At 42.9% G+C, this 22,432-nt stretch overlaps 1 protein-coding gene across 6 annotated transcripts in view; it reads right to left on the minus strand.

Annotated features, from left to right (window-relative positions):
- Positions 1-18,661, minus strand: part of col11a1a (collagen, type XI, alpha 1a) — a 73,785-nt gene extending 55,124 nt beyond the window's left edge. For 2 of the 6 annotated variants that reach the window (XM_020041974.3, XM_010891159.4), the window contains exons 1-5: positions 18,237-18,659; positions 12,550-12,717; positions 11,327-11,540; positions 8,820-8,982; positions 1,559-1,684 (exon numbers count right to left, since the gene is read on the minus strand). In XM_020041974.3, the coding sequence (XP_019897533.1) occupies positions 1,559-1,684; positions 8,820-8,982; positions 11,327-11,540; positions 12,550-12,717; positions 18,237-18,351 (786 nt within the window). In that variant the 5' untranslated portion in view covers positions 18,352-18,659. Of the gene's footprint in view, positions 1-1,558; positions 1,685-8,819; positions 8,983-11,326; positions 11,541-12,549; positions 12,718-18,236 lie in introns of all 6 variants that reach the window. The other 4 variants (XM_010891160.4, XM_010891161.4, XM_020041975.3 and 1 more) reach the window with 4 other exon arrangements.
- Between the last annotated feature and the right edge of the window lie 3,771 nt (positions 18,662-22,432).

Below are 22,432 nucleotides of genomic sequence, written 5' to 3' on the forward strand. Positions count from 1 at the left end.
AAGTCTCCCCTCTCCTTCATGTCTACTAGACTGTTATAGAGAAGTCCCCCCCTCTCCTTCATGTCTACTAGACTGTTATAGTGAAGTCTCCCCTCTCCTTCATGTCTACTAGACTGTTATAGAGAAGTCTCCCCTCTCCTTCATGTCTACTACAGACTGTTATAGAGAAGTCTCCCCTCTCCTTCATGTCTACTAGACTGTTATAGTGAAGTCTCCCCTCTCCTAAATGTCTACTAGACTGTTATAGAGAAGTCTCCCCTCTCCTTCATGTCTACTAGACTGTTATAGAGAAGTCTCCCCTCTCCTTCATGTCTACTAGACTGTTATAGAGAAGTCTCCCCTCTCCTAAATGTCTACTACAGACTGTTATAGAGAAGTCTCCCCTCTCCTTCATGTCTACTACAGACTGTTATAGAGAAGTCTCCCCTCTCCTTCATGTCTACTAGACTGTTATAGAGAAGTCCCCCCCTCTCCTTCATGTCTACTACAGACTGTTATAGAGAAGTCTCCCCTCTCCTTCATGTCTACTACAGACTGTTATAGAGAAGTCTCCCCTCTCCTTCATGTCTACTAGACTGTTATAGAGAAGTCCCCCCCTCTCCTTCATGTCTACTACAGACTGTTATAGAGAAGTCTCCCCTCTCCTTCATGTCTACTAGACTGTTATAGAGAAGTCCCCCCCTCTCCTTCATGTCTACTACAGACTGTTATAGAGAAGTCTCCCCTCTCCTTCATGTCTACTAGACTGTTATAGTGAAGTCTCCCCTCTCCTTCATGTCTACTAGACTGTTATAGTGAAGACTCCCCTCTCCTTCATGTCTACTAGACTGTTATAGAGAAGTCTCCCCTCTCCTTCATGTCTACTAGACTGTTATAGAGAAGTCTCCCCCTCTCCTTCATGTCTACTAGACTGTTATAGTGAAGTCTCCGCTCTCCTAAATGTCTACTTGAGTTTGTAAATTAATCTTTATCCAAATAACATAATACCAGGATTAGGCATGTCATGTATGTGTATGTGTGTTGAGTACTTCTTTCCAGAACAGTGGTGAGGCATGTGGCTGTGTTCCCTGGTTTGAAACATGAGGCTGAGTTTGGTTTGGCTCAAGTGCTACGAGTGATTTAGAGAACGCGGGTCAGATCCGCAGGACAAGCGAGAAAACGTGGGCACAGACATTGGGCACAGTGGGCCCAGACATTGGTCACAGTGGGCACAGACATTGTGGCATTTAAAGGATTTCCATTGGAATCAAATTCCGTAATGGAGTGAAATACCTGTAAGTACATTTCAGAGCACCTCAAGACTTTTCTGAAGAAATCGTGAGACAATTGAGAAGAGTAAAAAAAATACGATACTTCCTCTAACGAAGGTAAAGGAATGTGAGTATGTACTACATAATCGTGACTGAATAGACTGAATGACAATGTACATGGTGAGTGTGTTTGTGCTGTGTGTCTGAGATCCATGGGATTGGGTCGTGATCCGTGCTTTTTCACCGGGGGACTCCAACCTTGACAGCCCATCCAGGACCCTGCGGGCCCAGGCGCTCACCATACTGACCTCGTTCTCTGGCTCCTGGGCCTGCAGTGACTGGCCGTGGGGAGTTTCACAGTCGGGGCTGTAGTGTTCACAGTAGTCATATGCTGCTTTAGGATCGGCCACAATCAACAGCTGCTGGATGTCACCCTGTGGAGAAGAGACGAGAGGTTTACCACTGAACCTTTCAATAGTTGATAGTTCACCTTTAAATGTACAATACCATAATGTCTGTCAGAAAACTGTATACTAGCATTCATCTTTTAAACATGCAACAGTTTTAAAAGGAAGAATACAAAAGTGAATCAACATTTGCAGTGGATCATTTCCCTGTAATCCTCCTGGTAGAAACTTTTTCTGACAGATATAGAGTGGTGTTGTATATAGAGCGGTTCCATTATAAACAATGCAGAAGTGAAACAACATCCAACATTAGTCATACATTTGATGAGCATTATACTATGAAACATCCGATAATATCCACAGGAAATGAGGTACAGTGGACAGACAGAACATCAAAACCATATGTCAGATAACCGTTGATCAGATCTCCCTCTTTACGAGCTACAGCATGTGTTGTTGAAGACACCACACTCTCACGCCGACAGGAGCAGTAAGGGTAGGGTATGTGATTCCATCCCAGTGACTAAACACATAGTATAGGACCATTATCCACAGGGCACAGAGGAAATCAAGTGTAGCCACTGGCTGTGTATGTCAGCTATTATTCTTAGCACTTGGGTTTATCTAGTCAGGCAGGGAAATCAAACATGTACCATCAGGAAGAGAAAGAAGGGGGAAAAACACCTGGTTACCATGTGCTGTCAAAGCAACGGAAAGAGTGTGATTTATGATGGATTTACAGACAGACAGGAAAGCAATCGACAATCGAAAATGGATGTGCAATATTGACAATCTTCGGTATGACAACTTGAGGCTACCAATTGTATCATACTGTGAAAAAGGTTTTATAATTTACAAGACACATGAAATACTATGGATATTTGATTCCATACCGCATTTAGTTTAAAAAAAAAAAAGGGTTACAGAGGAAGGCAGAACTGAGCCAATTAGAAGCAGTACCGTGGTGATTATGAGGGCCAGATAGGAATTCAAGCCAGGACACTGAGGTAAAACACCCTACTCACCCATACTCTCAAGCAACCAGGACAATTAAAAGGCAACATGCTTGTGTGGGTTTGGCACAATATACCCGGAAAAATGTATTGGCAAGATCTAAATGAACAAAAGATAATGATTTTGAAATGTATTTCAATGTAATTCAAAAAGATACTCTCTAAAGTTTTCTTATATATTTTTTTTAAGAACTGTGTTTCCAGACACAGAAAGTAACAGACCTAGCTAACACATTTGATTCCTTGGAAAGTTGTGTGTGTGTTTGTGTGTGTGTGCGTGCATAACATTTTTAAATATCCGATCTCCGATTCTGTGCCATTTTGTATGAACATACATGTGCTAAAACTCCCATAAGACATCAATCAAGAGATCTTTACAACCGCAGTTCCAAAATAAACCAAAAACTCAGTGTAAGAACATAAACAGAAATGGACCACCCATCTTCAGACAAACCAACTACTACCTGCTTCATGTTAATAACATCCCAGAGCCAAAACATATTACTATAAGCCACGTTTAAGTGATCACAAGGCGCCTATTTAACATAATCAGTAGACCATGATAGCCAGGATTGACCTGCCAACTGGGCATTGGCGTTAAATCTGCATGCCAAGGAGTCTGGAGGACTGAAGCAGTGGTGGAGAGGTGTAGGGATGGAGGGCTGGAGGAGGGCTGGAGGAGGGCTGGAGGGAACACCGCAGAGATCAAGCTGAGATCAAGCTGAGATCAAGCTGTGGCCTGAGTTAAGTTGACACACGTTACCTCATCTGTTACCCATACACCAACACAGTGGAGCTTGAACCTTACCTGAAGTCAGCCATAATTAGGATATGCCTGAAAGACGGCTGTCTGCACACAAACATGAACCACAGACTGAGACGCGTAGAGACAAGGTCAGAGACAGAGCCAGGCTGAGATGGAGACAGACAGAGACGGGGCCTGAGACAGAGCCAGGCTGGGATGGAGACAGACAGAGACAGGGCCTGAGACAGAGACAGGCTGGGATGGAGACAGACAGAGACAGGGCCTGAGACAGAGACAGGCTGAGATGGAGACAGACAGAAACAGGGTCAGAGACAGAGCCAGGCTGAGATGGAGACACACAGAGACAGGGTCAGAGACAGAGCCAGGTAAGGACGGAGACAGACAGAAACAGGGCTTGAGACAGAGCCATACTGGGATGGAGACAGACAGAAACAGGGCCTGAGACAGAGCCAGGCTGAGATGGAGACAGACAGAAACAGGGCCTGAGACAGAGCCAGGCTGAGATGGAGACAGACAGAAACAGGGTCAGAGACAGAGCCAGGCTGGGATGGAGACAGACAGAAACAGGGCCTGAGACAGAGCCAGGCTAGGATGGAGTCAGAAATATCAAACTTAAGTTACATGTGTCACTGTAAATAACATGTAAGCCCTAAAAGTCTATATCCAAGAATAAATGTTTGGCGTGTGAAGAACACTGATCAGTTTTGGACAATGAGACAGAGACAAGTATTCATGAGTTAAGGACTGAACTTGATTTGGAGCTCTTGTAGCTAAAGGAAATTCGGGTGAGAAAAAGAGTGGGAGCTTCCACATTATTGGAATAAAATTATTCCAATGCAAATTAGTATAATTGAATTGACATAGAAAGAGAGTGCAAAAAAAGGGTAAGAGAAAATCTGCTATTAAATATGAGCTTGGGGGGTGTTATTCAGATTATTAGGGCCTGGGGACTGACGAGATAAGGTATAGACAGACAGAGAGAGAGAAAGAGAGAGAGAACGAGATGAAGAGGCAGAGAGACATAGAGAAAGGGAGAAAAGGAGAGACATGTATTTAGAGGGCAGAACAGTACACAGAACAGACTCCTGATAAGCATATATGAAGCAGATTTTGAAAACAACTGTATGTTTATGAAGGACAATTAGACCAAGGTGGAGCCCTGTTTCTACGGTGATTCTTTATATTTCAGTCTAAATAACCTGTTTCACCTAACCACCTATGCTTATTCTCAGTTGTGACACTGTGATATCAATCCAAGTTCCAATTTGACCACATCCCAATCATAGGGCACCATGGGAAATGAATACATATTGTTTCAGGAGGTCAAGGGTAAAAGCAACTTATTGTGGGGGAACAGGGATTACTGGCAGGAAGCCTCTTCTTGCTCACTAAACACACACACACACACACACACACACACCCAAGCCATCCGCAGTGTCCGCTGAGATCTATATTACATGTTTAATGACAGCCTGTGTGCAGGACAGCACCAACACTCAAAACAAAAAACAAAAGGAGTTGCCATCATGTGACCTTTTATGTGCACTGGGTTGGTGTGTAGTGATGACCTGGGCCGGGTGTGTGTGTTATGGGCCGGGTCTGTGTTCTTGTTGACCAAAATACAGACCTGGCCCAGGAAATCACTACACACCCACCAAGTTAATCACTACACACGCCGATCCAGGTAATCACTACACACCGATCCAGGGAATCATAATACACTCACCCAGGAAATCACTACACACCCACTCGGGTAATCACTACACATCAACCCAGGTAATTACTACACACCCACCCCGGTAATCACTACACACCCACCCAGGATATCACAACACATCCACCCAGGAAATGAATACACACCCACCCAGGAAATCATAACACATCCATTCATGACATGAATACACACCCACCCAGGAAATCACCACACACCCTCCCAGGTAATCACTACACACCCTCCCAGGAAATCACTACACACCCACCCAGGAAGTCACTACACATCCACCCAGGTTATCACTACACACCCACCAAGGTAATCACTACACACCCAGCCCAGGTAATCACTACACACCCAGCCAGGAAATCACTACACATCCACCCAGGTTATCACTACACACCAACCAAGGTAATCACTACACACCCAGCCCAGGGAATCACTACACACCCAGCCCAGGGAATCACTACACACCCACCCAGGTAATCATTACACACCCACCCAGGTAATCACTACACACCAACCCAGGGAATCATAACACACCCACCCAGGTAATCACTACACACCCACTCGGGTAATCACTACACATCCACTCGGATAATCACTACACACCCACTCAGATAATCACTACACATCCACCCAGGTAATCATTACACACCCACCCAGGTAATCACTACACACCTACCCAGGGAATAATAACACACCAACCCAGGAAATCACTACACACCCACTATAACACCAATGCAGAGACACCACAGGTGAGATGGTAAAAATACACCACAAAACATTCATTCAACCATCAAAATATCTAAGGAAATCTATAACAAACAGAAGCCTATGCAAGGGTCACCGAAGTAAAAGATAAGGAAATGTATTTGATTTGATTAGACAAGGAGTAGGATGAGTGACGTAGTTTTTCTAGTGGCACTATTCCTCCTATCGATGACTTTACCTCAGAAAACATTCAGAATGCGCTTCCCATTCACCCTTATCACCACCTCTCTTTCCCTTTCTTTTACAGTCCAGTCACAGTAACTGCCACCAGAACAGTCTGTGGGCAACAACGTTGTCACCCTGCCAGGACGAATTAAGCAGTGAGGAATGCATGTCAGTCAGGAACAAAGGACACAGAGCGGAGAAGAGGGGGAGGAGAGGGCTGAAGTCTGCCCCTGACAGGTAACGTCAACTTGTGATGAATAAGCTGTCTCATGGCTGTGGCTCCGTAGGGGGGCAGTAGAAGGGGGAGGAGGAAAGGGGGAAAGGGGGTGAGGAAGGTCTGAAGGGGCAATGAAAGGCTCTCATTCATCCACTCAGTCCTGTATGGCTAACTCGACCCCTCAGACATCGTCACGCAGATATCGTATGCTAATAGCAGCTTATCAAAGAATTAGGTCGATTTAGATGGAACGTTCTGAGTTCAAAGTATGAGTTTCTTAGTTAGACATAATGACTAGTGTATATTTGTCATTTGCATAATATGTTATAAAAATGCCCTGTTTTAAATATGGGAATCCCACAGAAAATCCTCAGGTATTTCCTCTGAACCCGAACACTGTGAAGCTAGGTTGCTACAGAAATACACAGAGAACAGACAGGAGTTCTGTTTCAGACTCACACAGAGAGTACCCTGTTACCTTGGTCCTATGGCTCTCTTTCTAAGGTATTCCAAAAGCCAGCTTCTCACTGGAACTACTATCCCTCGTATGTGCGTTGGGTTCTGGCCTAGCTAAACATCTAATCAAAACTGACCACTTAAAAGAAACAAGGATGTTAGGATTACTGTGCATGTTTTTTGAAATCACATATGTGAAACTAATGCGTTGCTTATGGTCTGTTGTGAAACAAAGGGTGTTGTTATGGTTTAAACTGAATCACATATTAGCATGGGGAAGTGAAATCAATTATAACAATTATATTTTACTTAAGAAAAGATCAGTAACCTAAATGCATCCTCAAGAAGGCAACATTAAGACGCCTCAACAAAAAGTATTCCACCTTCCAACACAGAGTGTAACAACCTGACTGACACGGTACCAAACAACCCTACTACTGAATGTCTCACTGACCGTTTGCACCAAACAACCCTAGTACTAATGAATGTCTCTCCCGACCATACCCGAAATCACCAAGGTGATGACATGGCACTGTGTAAAATGGCTTTGAAGACCCAGCAGCAGCAGTCAGCCCACAGATAGGACCAGGGAATAATGAGGAATCACAGGCCAACTCCCCAGCCCCCGTAAACATACACAAACCCACTCCCTCACAGTCAAACAGCCCTCTGTATACATCCTCACCACAGTGATGACCTTATCCGCCCCAAACGACTTGCATTTCAATATATTTCGTGTAACAATCGATCCACTGCCAGTCATTTTACTACACATCAATCATTTCACTCGTAGTTTCAGGGCCCGTTTGAAATTCTACTTCCTCTTCAAAAATCTCAAGCACCAAACATGTTGGGGGTTCCAAAACTAAAGCGTGACTTCGCCTAACAGTAGGGTTCGGTCTTCATATTTAATTACAAGCTTGCTTATCTTATGGCCACAGAGGTTTAACATCAGGCTGCTAATGAATACTGAGGAAAGCCATAGGCGGCTATTCATCAGGAACTACCCATTCTCTTATGAGCATTCAGCTTAGTGACATCCAATATTACCGTCTGCTGTGGAAAATGGCATAAGCTAGCACATACTGTATAGTGTTGAATGCACAGTAGTCCTGATCCCACTTAAGGTAGACACAGACTGGACTTATTATCCCCACATTTGTTTTCAAGTTACATCAAAGGAGATTCACCATAGCTTATGGGGTCTACGTCCTAAAATGGAACACTATTAACTATGCAGCATGATACATTTGACCAGAGCCTTGGCCAAAGGTACTGCACTAAATGGGTTATGGGGTTTCATTCAGGACACGGCCACAGTCACGGAGATGAGCACCTCTCCATTCATGCAGTATACAGCAGAGCAGCAAGGGCTGAACGTTAGCTGCATAAAACTGTTAGGCTGTGGGTGATTATTTCTACGTATGTCTTACAGATGCCGTTCCTGTTTGATCATTTAGAGTACTGCATAAACATCTTAGGCACCTAAAAGATGAACTCAAGCCATTTATTTGGGAAGTGTTTATTTGTAAAAACGAATAAACATATATAAAACACACTACCCAAATAAATGGCTTTAGTTCACACATGCCTTTTGCACAGTATTGTACACCTTATGTATTGTATATCGTTTGAGATGAAAGGCTCTAAGGTTTCTACACTTCTGAAGTACAATCAAGCAAGATGTTGGAGAGGTTTCTCGCAACCTAAACCAATGGGTTACAAAGACTACAAACACAAACATACTTCTAAATGAACACCCTTTGTGCAAACACAAATATACAGTGTATCATTCAGTCTCCAGCACGCTCCTGCTCATAAAGTATTAAAAAGGACAAATACAATGACCAAGAAATTGTTTAATTCAAAAGTTTGTATCAACAGGGACAAAGATAGCTATGCACCTAGTTTATCTCACTCTCACACAGCCGTATTTGAGTCATTGTTTCCAGGCTCCATGTGCTATTTGCAATTAGCTTGGGGATAGGGAGTAAATCGCCATGTCACATCAACCAAACAGAATGTAAATTACAGCCTTATATCCAACATAACCTCGTTACCTGGAAGACTTCCTCGTCCAATATTCTGGTTCCGAACACAGTGATGCCATTGGTGTTGATGGAGGACTGGCCACTCCTGAGGAGAGGTTTGGAGATCTTCTGCTTACAGTCCACGATGATGGTGACCTGCTGCTTTTCCACACTGATGGCCACACGATGCCACCTGTCACAAAAAACAAGAGAAACAAGATACGTGGTAAGAGAAGTTCAGATTAGACAGTGGCAAAAACCCTAACCTGGTTAAACCAGAAAGGTACCCAAACTAGGGATACAACTGATTGGCCGACAGCCTTTAATGTAGGATAACCAGACTAATAAAAGCCTCCACAAACAGAATCAGTGTCTCACAAATATAACATCCCTACATGAGAACATAGGGGCCACTGTACTCTGCTCAGAAGTAGAATGCTCCATTTGAAATAGGGGCAATTTGGGAAACGCTACAAGGCTTAACCAGCATGGTCACACCTGAACCCAACACGTTCCAAGCTTCTTCCAGTTTGCCACCAGTAGAACTAGACGGCTATTTCCCAGTCCAGGCCAGGAAGCCAGGCCAGGCAGCCAGGCCAGCCGGTTGAGCACATTCTTGCCCTCACACTCTGGCCCTCTTTAACATTGGATTATACTCATTAAACTCCAAACTTAATCCTCCTACTGGGTAACTCAGCATGACAGACATGCTGAACATTGTGGAAAGTGTGTGTCAGAAAAGAGCAAGAGGAAGCAGAAGGCACACAGTCAAAACACTGGGAGGATGAGGAAGAGGAGGAGGAAGAAGAAGAGGAGCAGGATGGGAGCGGGTACTGATCGGATCACAAAAAGTGATCCGACATGGCTGTCTTAAGCCAGCTTGTCTATAATGATTAAAGTTAAGCAAATGCTCATTATGATGTTTGTCAATACCTACAAAGGGAACGCACGTACACATGTAACAAACGCCTCAGCAGGCACGTTGTCAGTGTTGAAATAGCTCTCCTTTGAAGGACACAATTCTGTCAGTTTACCACGGTCTAGGGGAACGTTGGCAGCTTTAGTTATAACTCCTTCAGACGGAGGCCTAGCGCTGGACTGCCAGGTCACAGCCAGAGAGCACAGTAACCCTCCAAAACTGCACAGAGCACTAAAGCATCCCACTGTACCAACACAAAGTAAGCCAGTGGAGGATACATTATTTATTTGTGTTTTGGAACATTAGAAAGGCGGTCTTGTCTCTTCCTGTCTTCAGATGGCGCAAGTATTTGCAGTTGGATGTTAAAAGATTTTCTAAAAATCCTTTATATGATTAAAATGTAATAAAAAAAAATATAGAAAGTTTATTTTGCCCTGGCTAACCTGTGGAACTATGATGTATCTCCATGTGACATTCCACTTTAAGCAGGAGATCTCATACTTATATCTATCTAGGCCACAAAGGTTCACTGACTGGATTACAGCTTCACTTTAAGCTTAGGAAAACAAACTATACTGCTGCAGAAAAAAACACAACACAACGTTTGTCCGCTTAGGCGGACTTAACAAGACACAGAGACGTAATAAAACGCCATGTTAAGAAGAAAAAGGGCATTTTCTCAGCGTCCCCACCACTTGTTTGTTTCGCCACGGGCTCATGCACACTAAGCTCAGGCTCCCAGGCAGAATTCCGGGATTTCCGAACCCTGAGCAGATAATCAGTCAGCTACTGACGGAAGCTAAGAGACTCTCTGCAAATAATCTCCAACCCGTATGTACATTCCCCTTTTTAAAAAAACACACAGAGGCACGGGGTTCATGGCTGAGGTCAGGTTGCGGCCCACTAATCCACTGTCTCTGACCCGTTGTAGCCCTGTGTCCTGCTGATACTACCCAGGATCCCTGTAACCCTCCTATCCCCTGTGTTGCCGACCAGGACCTAATGCTAACCCCACAGGGATCTTAATCCAATGATGGCCACCGGAGTGATGAAGTGAAGACGATTCAGTTTGTTTTCCGCTTGTGCTTCCATGTGAATGCAGTGTATGCTCCAATGAAGGTTTTTACACATTTACTTGTAACAGTTCCTCAGAGTTTCATGCATTTGAAGTAGGATTCATTTCCACTCTACACACTATACTCACTTTTAAGAGGGATATGCTCTGTCCTCCGTCCACTGTACAGGCACTGTATACATACACATACGCACCCTCTCTCTCTGTTTGAGACTTTCAAATTTGAGATGGCAACCTTGGTCTTGCTGTAATAACAGACATGTCAACCTATTTAAGACAAAAAACACACGTAGCCAACAACCAAATGGATGGTCAGGTGCCTCTCTGACCAACTGAATACATGCTCTGTCCAGATGTGGATGGAGAAGCTAAGCAAGCAGCCTCCTTCCCCAAGGTCACTCCGCAAACCTGCAATTGCCAGCCTCCCTCCCACTCAGAGAACAGCAATCGTCTCCTTTTCCACACCTGCTCCCTCTCCCCCTCCCTTCAAACGCTCCCCCTGGTCTCTGTGAGAAGTGGGAGTGGGTTTCAGGCTCGACTTACCTCCCGTCAGCCAGGTTGAGAGAGCGGAAGAGGGGGTAGTCCTCTGGAGCGGGCTTGCCGCTCTGGTCCTCATACAGGAAGACGGGTGAGCGGCCCACTTCCACCCCCAGCTGCTGGACGCCCTGCTCACTGTAAACAGACAGCAGGAAGGACTGGATGCCGGCCTTGGGCCTCAGGGTGGTCAGGATGGAGAAGTCCTCAGGAAACACACCCCCTACACAACACACAGGGCTGGCTTAGACATTCACTTCTTCACGGGATCAACGCATAAAGACAAATTGCTTTAGACGTTTGGTTTAGTGTCTCATGTGTTCTAATGTGACCTACAACCATTCTCGCACCCAGACAGACATTGGCACATTTTTACGACTAATAAATGGGCATTCACATGATGGGGAGTTCTGCTAATTTTAGAAAGCAATGATATTGCATGTGTTATATACCAACTTCTTTAGAGTATTATTCTCCTCCTGGAAAAATCTAATTGGAGGGCAAAAAATATCCATCCATTAAATTAGATTTAATGGAATATCTACAGAATTAATAACATGTAAAGAATTCCCCATTAGCAAATTAGCAAAAAAGATGCATGTGACTGCCAATTAATTTCTTAACCCATTCCATCCTCTCTTCCAATGTAAACTTGGCAATGACTAATATCACCTTGAACGTGCACATGCCCTCCACACTGTTAACGAACAACCTTCATAAGTAAATTAGCAAAATACAATCTTTAAGGACTAACTACTCTTGCTACTTTTAATTCCAGCTCAGTGGGCAATAGACATGTCATCAATGGTCTCAAAGGGACAAAAGCAGACTAGTGCAGAATAGCATTCTGCTGTGTGTCTGCTTCAGAAAGACACCACCACTTTCCTGAGGTTAGACTAACAACACAGCAAACAGATGACGATCTGAACAACGTCCAGGGGACCATGACAACCTAGTGATGATCCAGCAATGTCCAAATAACTCATGTTTGTTTTCAGGGTAGTTCCTCTTCCAGATTCTGTCTCTCTTTGGGTACATTGAAAACACTCTGAGGTAGAAATACAGCCCCGTCACAATATCAGATCAGGGACGGCGCCTCCTGTCAAAAGCTTTGACTGGACCAACAAAAGGCACCTTTAAAAACGTGCACTTCGCACAGCCAGGATGTGGGGCAGGACAGGGAGGGACAAGGAGAAGGGGGTGCATGGATGGAAGGATAGGGTTTATCTTACCTGGGAATAGCTGCTTGGTGGGGGCACTGATCTGGGCCTGTTTTCCAACTCTGTAGGCTGTGTCCGGCTTAGATGCTCTTCGGTTTGTGCAAAACCCTGATGTTCTACTAACTCCTTCAGGTGCATTGTGAAATTCTAATACTTTTAGCACGTCCACTGGTTCAGCTGCTGGGGAGAAGATAGAACAATGATGTGCTGTATGATTGGAGCAAAACCTCAGAAGCCAGGCGCATTGTCATGGCTCTGCACTTTTTATCGCACATAATAACAAGCTACTGTTTCCTTCATGAAAATGGCCTCATACCATTAATTTAATCAATCCAATAAACCACCTGTAAGGGAACTCCTCAAATGAGTGGAGTTATCAAATTATTTTATTAAGAAACAACCTTTCCTTACTGAATATTCCCACTCTGGTGGTAACCATATAAAGAAAAAATGTATTTAAACAAAATGAAAAAAGACAGAAGCATTCACCCACATATCAATTATTGTGGGTGAATTTACTGTACCATTTGATGTATCTATATAAAAAAAAGGATGTTACCCTCCAATCTTAGAGGGTGTCTTGGATACACAGGTTTCACAGAGTCTCGGATATACAGTGGGTTTACTTTGATAAGGGTCACAGGCAATATGTACTGTAGGTTTCCTGGTCACTCTAATCTGATGCTACAAAATGCATATTTCTTCACATAAATGTGTATGTAATACTACATTCTACTGGGACATATTCATGGGAAAGCTGGGATGGTGATCATTATCATCCAAATACATTATCAGTTTTAAGATTAGATCTACGATAGGAGACTGGAAAGTGAAGTATTCCAAGAGTTCAAGTTATTGGGGAAAACTCTGCCAAGACTGAAAGTCATGAGAAAGGACTTTTAAAATGAGACTTGTAATACAATTTGCAATAGAATAATAAACAGAGTTAACAAGGAATATTCTACCGGATTCTTAAGGGGCTAGAACATTAATCTGTTTTTACACGGTGCAGAACCAGACCGAGCTGTCCAAAAGCATCAGCTAGGATTTCTGTGACTGGTCTAAAACCACTGTTTGGTTTGCCACGCGCCGGACCGATCATTCAGAGGTTTCTTTAACTACTTTATACAAGGACCTCTCGAAACACTCAGGCAGACATTCCATCTCCAAACTATACTGACCTGCTTAATTCTGCTCAATGGAGCATATGGGGGAGTATTTCCTTGTTTCCACATGAAATTAATTCCATGAATACATGAATTTCTTCAGTACTAACTACTGTAGTCTACTATCTAGCACATACACAACAAATCATTTTATTTTTAGCCTGGGTATATGTCAGAGATGATAGAAAAGGAAATGGTGCAGCTTATTTGTGGTTCAAAATCTTTTCTTATTCCGCAACATTTAGGTCCTGACGTATGCTTTTAACCTTTAATATCACTAGTCATAGATAAGTGATTGTTGTCAGGGGAAGAAACTGCTGTGATCATTTAAACTCTGATGATAGCTACATTACATCATTGAGTCTAATGTAGTTACTATTACTTAATGTTGTGGGTGCCCCTTGTGAGGAGTCAGGCAGCTACCAGCTATGGAACATTTCCCTGGATAGACTCAGGAGAAGGACAATCATCTTCATACATCATCGAGCATTGAATTAAACTTAACTCACACTCAATCTGCTTTAAGGCCTCTGTCCATTGCAAAGACAAATTATACCCCCCCCCCCACACACACACACACACACAAACACAGACACACCCACATATATATATATATATATATATATATATATATATATATATATATATATAACCCTCATACCCCCACAGCAGCCCATTCCACCATATGAGAACAAACTCATGACCCACTTAAATCTCCCAAAAGCAAAGGTCTGTCACATCCATTGTTCTGTCTCCCCTAGGAAACCTTCTTTGTGCTGACCAGTCTGCCATCCTATTGAAAATACCCTTTTCATCACACCAAGGCCGAGCCCCTTACTAAATCACTCACTCCTCAAGTAAAAGAGAGCGATATCTGCTAAAACTGACTCAAAGTGGAACAGAAAAACCATAGAAGAGGTTGAAAAGAATCTCTGAAGAATCTCTGTAAAGTTCCAACAGAGTGAGCGAGAGGGGTATCATATTGGGCCTTTTGTAAATTGGGCAAAGTACCCAGCTACTGGGCTCTTCTTACTGAACTGAAGAGTTTCTTTGTGAGTGAGTTTTGTTTCAGAAGAGCACCTCTCTTCAGTCAACTCCAGCCTCCAGCCCTTATGTATTCCAGATGTGTGGTTATTTGGCCGGTGGGCGACCCTCTCACCCAGGTGCCAAAGAAACGTCAATACACCCATATCCACTAAAACCCTAAATGAGTGTGTGCAGTATCTAAAATCTGAAGAGCTGGTGTGAATTGGCTCCCACCACTGCGTAAATAAGTACACATCTCCCAGTCCAAGTCCCTAGGTGGCATTCGAGGGAAAGGGGCACCACATAATCCGAAGGGAAAACCACCAACATATAGTACCCACACAAAGGGGCCTTCATTACAGTGATTTTCAGCCTTTAGCTGCTCAGAAAGACACACTAATCGGGGTGGGGAGAAATATAGCTTGACGCATCAGCATAAAATATACAGAGATGCGATACCTGTCATGTTAACACTGATGAATGGGTGTAGATTAATAGTCAAGACAACAAGCATGTTTCTGACAGTTATACTGGAACATAGTTCCAGAAACAGAGGCCAGAAAATATCCTCTTGGGCACTCATGCCAAAACATGGCAGATTGTTATTTGGATGTGAGGATCATGTAATCAGGACATATTCTCCTCCAAATGTTGTTTTGGGTTCTTACATTTGTATAGGTACGTGAAATTGGCCGGTAAAAAGAGAAAACCATTTTACCTGCTGCTCCCTGAGACTCTAATAATGTATTCAGCCAGAACGTCTCTCCCTCTCTCCCTCTCCCCCTACTCTCTCCCCTCTTTGACTTCCACGCTCCAGACTCAAACAAGACGGCTTTATGCTGGTGTGTCATACCAAGAAAACTTCACTGAAAACCATTCAGCATTTCAAAGTGTATGTTTACTCTGCTCTCTTCTAATTCCACTGCATACTATATAAAATCTGGGGTATCGTACAAATCCCTCAAAAAGTATATATATACAGACGTAAAAAGAACGCATGGCTTATACAGTCCAGACAATGTCCTTGTGTAAAATCAAAAGCACCCTCACGAGGGGGGAAAGGTGGGATCACAATGATCAACACAGATCATCCAAATATTCCTAACATGACAATATGAATCAAGCCAGTCACTGACGAAACAGTCAGGACTTGAACGGAACGACACCAAATAGAACACAAGTTCACTTCACCTGAGACCTGGTCGTCCGTGTTGCCATTCAGAGAGAGTAGAGAGGGTTCTGAAATGCTAGCTTTGTCTGCAGGAATGCACCAGAGAGGAGCTCGTGCCCCAGGGGCTGTGAAAACGTGTCTGTACACTGTTAGCTCAGAGAGGGCACCTTGCAGAAACCGCCCAATGCTCCATAAATACCAGTGGAGAAACTCACAAAGACATTACTACAGGCTATATATAGTAGGTAACCCATAAGATATGAATATTATTTGGAAATTGCTTGAACAATGAAGCGGTCTGTTGGACATGTTCTGTCCCGGTCAGTATATACAGGCACCTGCAAAATATTTTAAGAATTAAAAGGGGAAATACATTTCTAAAGAAATGTAATACATTTTATTTCCTACAAGTTGGATCAATTAGAATAGATGTCTATAAGAATGAAGACGAATGGAGGGCATCAATAGCATCTCTGGTTTTATTGTAGATATTTCATTTCTCATAATGAAATATCTACAATAAAATCAAGTTGTAAGAGATATGGTAGCCCAAATAAAAGTATTCATGTAAAGTTGGTTGAGTATTAAGGGGTCTATGATCCTGAAGCCCTGGACTTAGTGACTCACTCACCCCCCCATTATGGGAGTAGGCCTGGCTGGCCTGTATGCGGATGGCCAGCCCTTTGAAGACTAAAATAATAGGGAAGTGCAAAGAGAACCATCATCAAATAACTGCACAGCACTTAGACTGGAAACATTCCCACCGAGGAGGAAGCGCGCACCGCTCTGAGCTCAGACAACGCGACCTTGTCTCCCCAACCCAAACATGCAAGTGCAAATTCAGGGGGGAAAGTTGGGCATGGTGTTGCACAAGCGCCTCCAGTCTCTCGTTGGGCTTCGGTGCGGACTAGGGCAGTGTGGAGAAAGGGTGCTCCTTTTGGCAAGTCAGTAATGCAGCTTGACCACTCACATCGATCAGAATGTCCACGGTCACAGACCTCGAGGGTGCGCCAATACGTGGGAGCCCTACACCATCCATGGCCCGATATAACGCGAGAAAATGAACCGCACCTGATAAAAACGCAACAAGATTAAATACAATAAGTAATAGTTATTAATAAATAGGTAATCATATATGACATAGAGATGGCCTTCAGTGGGAAGGCTCTGCCACACTGCACAACTCCCAAAAGAATATGCATTAGGCTCATTATCGATGAGTACGTCTACGTTCGACAGGCCTATGCGATATCTTTAATGATTGAAAAAGGATTCCAGATTGACATCGCCACACATTCTTAAATTTACAAGTTTACAATGCCAAGGCTATGGTGATATTTCAGAAAAAATACATTCCACAGCGAAGGCCGATTTTGCGCGGTAGTCGGTATCTTCTCAAAATGGGCCTAATAGCCAATACACAAGCATTTGACCAGTTACAATAATTACGCCACAGTTCAATGATATCGAATAACAGAAAATCGTATTTTCAATTCCGGTCTAGAACATTCTCACGCCTCTGCACAATTAATAAATTAACAAATATCGCATGTACTATTGCTGCAGAGTCATTTAGCAAACGGAGACTGAAACCTCAAACCCCGCGGAATTCCACCCAGCTAACTAAGTCCACATACACCTAACGGACCGGTACCTGAAACAAATTTTTTTTTCTCCAACTTACATCACTTAAGCTGTCTCATAATGGGTAGTAACACCGATTATTTTCCTTCCCAACGAAATTAAGACTGAATGACACCGAATAAAGAAGTTATGTGGTTAATTGTATGGTGCATATAATTTTAAATCATGCGAAATTAGCAGTTATGCTGTTTAATGCATTTGAAAGAATATGGGCTAAATAAAATAAAACTCTTCATAACTATTTCAAACCCTTGACGTAGTTTTAACTACATATATTAGAAACTAATGTCATTTGTATGAAATGTAGGTTGTGTCCACATTTTTGAACGTAAGTGCTCCTTCAAATATGTGATTCAATTAACTTTGTGAAGAGGGGCACCTTTCGGTACAAGTGTACCTCACCTTCAGTTAACTGGTGGCTATAGATCCACTAACCACTTTACTGAATCATTGAGAAAGTCTTTCCTTGTCTTTTTATAGAAAGTATCGTTACTAAATGACAGTACCAAATTAATTCTAGACAGTTTCCAAAACCCGATTCTCTTGCTTTCCCCGATCTCCCCATATCTGTCCCCACATCTCCATCGTGTTTTCTGACCGAAGTTCCAAAGGTTTCTGGCGCCGCTGCCTGACAGTCCCTACTCCGTAGAACTTTTATACATACTTATTGGGATCCTAGCAATTCTTCTTACCTGCTCTGACATGTGTAGCCTGTAGAACCAGGGTTAAAGTGATGAATGCGGTAATAGTGGAATCCATAAGCCACCTTTTCGTTTTCCACCTTGTGGACCACCTTTGCATCTCCATGGTCGGTGCCCACAAAAGTGAATAAAACTTGGGCGACTTCAAGTGATTTTAAATTACGTCCCTTCCACAATCCCAAATGTGATGGATAATTGCACTAAACAGCCATAAGTGAGGAGTTTTTTGCCTCTTCTCTCAGCCACTCCAGGCCCCTATGCGGTCTTCCTTTCCAGTGCCCAGCCTTCTGACTGAAGGTATTTGGGCTTTAATCAACAGGCACTGAGAGCACTCGATACCCTAGGACCCACAGCGACAGGAGGGCTGGGCAAGCACCACAAACCAGACCCACGGTTACAGAAAAATGACAAGGAAAAAAGTCCACGATTAGCAAATCACGGGGCTAGAAATTCTCCTTGGGATCCACCCATCAGTTTTACAAAGCTTCTGCGAAGTCTTCTATGAGCAAGTTCACATAAAAAAGAAAAAAGAAAAAAACGCTTTCTACTTTTTGTAAATGTGTTGGGAATGAATGGAATGACATTGGGGTGAGAGACAGAATTAGACATGAGCAATTCCCACTTTTGGACAGACACTTGTGCCCTTTCCTTTCCCACATAGCTGCAAACACTGGTAGTAATATAGGCTGTGTGCTAAGACACAGCAGTAGTTTAACACAGCAAACATTAAACACATTTGTGTTTCATCATTACTAATTTCCTAAAGATTTAGCATCACATCATGCATGATCAATGCATGCAATTGATTTATGTTGTAAGGTGTTCTTCATTTAAAGCCTTGACAATCCTCTGATAATATCAAGAAAGGTTACAATTTTTTCTCTTTTTCAGGGAAGTTCCAGAAACCATACTGGGCTGGTCAGTAATAGCTGACTGTTGTGAGAGAAAGAGTGAGTGGGGAAGAGACAAACAGAGGGAGGTGGGGAATGAGTAAGAGAGAGAGAGAGAGCTGTCAGAGAGTGTTGCTTCTCACCTGATGTCCCCCACTGAGACCTGTCTGATCCAGTAGGCTGCCTGCTCACATGACCTCACAGGAAGGGCAGATGCAGGTTACCCCCTACCCCCAGCCTCCCTCCAGCCCAAACTAATAACCTATTCCTACCTTTCCAGCAGGACTACTTCCAATCAGAAAGCTGTCTCGGGACAAGAAACTTCCTCTGACAGAATGCTGCATTCTTCATCTTGTCTGGTCTTTGTGTCTACTCTCTCTTGGTTATATAATATCTGTTAATAAATGGGCCCACTCTAGCATGGCTTGTCTGGCCACTCAAAAGCAGGGTGTCAGTAAACCCATGAATACAAACACAATTTGTCATATTGTTTTTGAATTCTAACAATGTATTCATAAATCTAAATTGTTGTGCTGTGTTTGACTATGAATATGGACATAAAATGCAAGGTCTTTGGGGTTGATAGATAGGACCCTTTTAAATCTAGAATTATCTCTAGTCATAATAACAAGTTATTAATAAAACAAGATGGAGTGAGACATGTACAAGGGATACTGACCAGATAAACCTTCTGCAGAGATATAGCTCCCCATGTAGTCACTTATGATGGTGCTTTTATGTTGAATGACTGTGTATAAAACCCAAATGCTATATTTTTTTCATGTAAAATCTGACACTGGTGTACTGCAAAAAAAAGAAAAAAAGAAGTTAAATAACCCTAACATTTACCATGCGAATTGTTGGCTATATTTTCTGGAGAAATACTATTGAAGGGATAGTTCGTCCAAAAATCATATTTCGGGGACAGTCCCCTTACTCCTGCAGGCACATAGAGTCATTTTTGAAAATAATGCATTATTCAGCTCTGTCTCAGTCAGTAATTAGCATTATTAGCATCGTCCAAATTTGTGAATGGAAACCGTTCATACCCCTATCGCACAGCTGCATTGCAAGTGGAAAGCTACTCTAAAACACTCCAAACTAAGACAAGTGGTGTTGTTTACCTTAAAGAACATGACAATGTTGTATTCCTCGAAATAAAGTAAAAATGTTCGCAATATAATTATCATTTCAAACAAACGGGTACTTCCTGTGTTTACCGGTGAGTTTTGTTCACAACTGTATCAATCCAAGAGTAAGTGTATACGCTGTAAACGAAAGTTAGTATTCACTTGCTAGAAAGCAAGTAAACTTTCGTCTTTGATATTCACCACGGACAGTCACCTCAGCGATGGTGAACACGTCAATCCCCAACCCTTGCCCAGAATATCCGGAGGCAATGTGTACTTTGTTTATTGTAACATAACTGTCAGGGGTATTACTTACAATCTGTCTTGTCTCCACAGGTTGAACTGGGTAACTTGGTGGAATTGCATTAGCCTTTAGTCCTCTTCTAAGTGAACAAGGATCACAATACTCTGTATCAAAAATTATATGTCTCATTGGCGAAGTTGCTCCATTGATTAACACACAATACGACTAGGGAGAGGAAAAGGTATTGTAACAATTGGAGAGTGGATAAAATTAAATTAACTCAAGATCAACGTGCTGGAAAACGACCAAGCAGAAGTTGACATTGATACAAACAAAGGAAATCCAAAAGTTTTAAGTTTATTTATCAAACACACCTAATAACACAGCATCATCCTGCAGAAGCAGAGTATAGTGGCTATAGGAAATAGTTAGCTGGTGACGGTTTGAATTCAGCCAATTCCGCCGGCTGTTTCGCTAGTGTGCAGTTTAAAAAATCTATGCTACTGTGACAGATAACGGAATGTAGTTTGAAGTGTTTTGTTGTAGTTTTCCTTTAGCAATGCAGCTTTGCGATATCGCTATGAAACTTTTCCATCCATGAATTTGGACGATGCTAATAATGCTATTTACAGACTGAGACAGAGCTGTATAATAGATTGTTTGAAAAATGACTCTATGTGCCTTCTGGAACATCTCTTGGTAAGTGAAATTTCAGAAAAACATAAATTTTGGACGAAACAATCCCATTAAGTTTTAGTTACATTACCTGTGAGGATGGAGGGGGACCTGTGAATCCCTGCAGTAAGATATGGATCCAGACTAAGGAATAGGCTGCAATTGGTGACATAGACACAGCCTTTGGGGTCTTAAGACATTTCAGTTGATCTCATAGCCAAGTGGTGTCAGATGGAGCACAGGTGTCTCCAGAAATTCATGGTTCTAGACACAGTCTTGTGATTATTTTGTGTACAGCCAGGGAGCACATCCCATTTCTTTACATTTAATAGAGCAATGGCTTTCTGAGAAAGCAGTTACATAGGCCGACTGAAAAATAACCTAATAGGCATACTGACAAAATAACCACGTAGGCCTACTAATACAACAACCACATAGGCCTACTGACACAACGGCCACATAGACCTACTGACACAACGGCCACATAGGCTTACTGATACAACAACCACATAGGCCTACTGATACAACAACCACATAAGCCTACTGATACAACCACCACATAGGCCTACCGACACAACGGCCACATAGCCCTACTGACACAACGGCCACATAGGCCTACTGATACAACAACCACATAGGTCTACTGATACAACAACCACATAGGCCTACTGACACAACAACCACATAGGTCTACTGAAACAACAACCACATAGGCCTACTGAAACAACAACCACATTGGCCTACAGATACAACAACCACATAAGCCTACTGATACAACCACCACATAGGCCTACCGACACAACGGCCACATAGCCCTACTGACACAACGGCCACATAGGCCTACTGATACAAGAACCACATAGGTCTACTGATACAACAACCACATAGGCCTACTGACACAACAACCACATAGGCCTACTGATACAACAACCACATAAGCCTACTGATACAACCACCACATAGGCCTACCGACACAACGGCCACATAGCCCTACTGACACAACGGCCACATAGGCCTACTGATACAACAACCACATAGGTCTACTGATACAACAACCACATAGGCCTACTGACACAACAACCACATAGGCCTACTGATACAACAACCACATAGGCCTTCTGAAACAACAACCACATTGGCCTACTGATACAACAACCAAATAAGCCTACTGATACAACCACCACATAGGCCTACCAACACAATGGCCACATAGCCCTACTGACACAACGGCCACATAGGCCTACTGAT

This window comes from Esox lucius, chromosome 21 (assembly GCF_011004845.1).
Source record: "Esox lucius isolate fEsoLuc1 chromosome 21, fEsoLuc1.pri, whole genome shotgun sequence".
Lineage (NCBI taxonomy): Eukaryota > Metazoa > Chordata > Actinopteri > Esociformes > Esocidae > Esox > Esox lucius.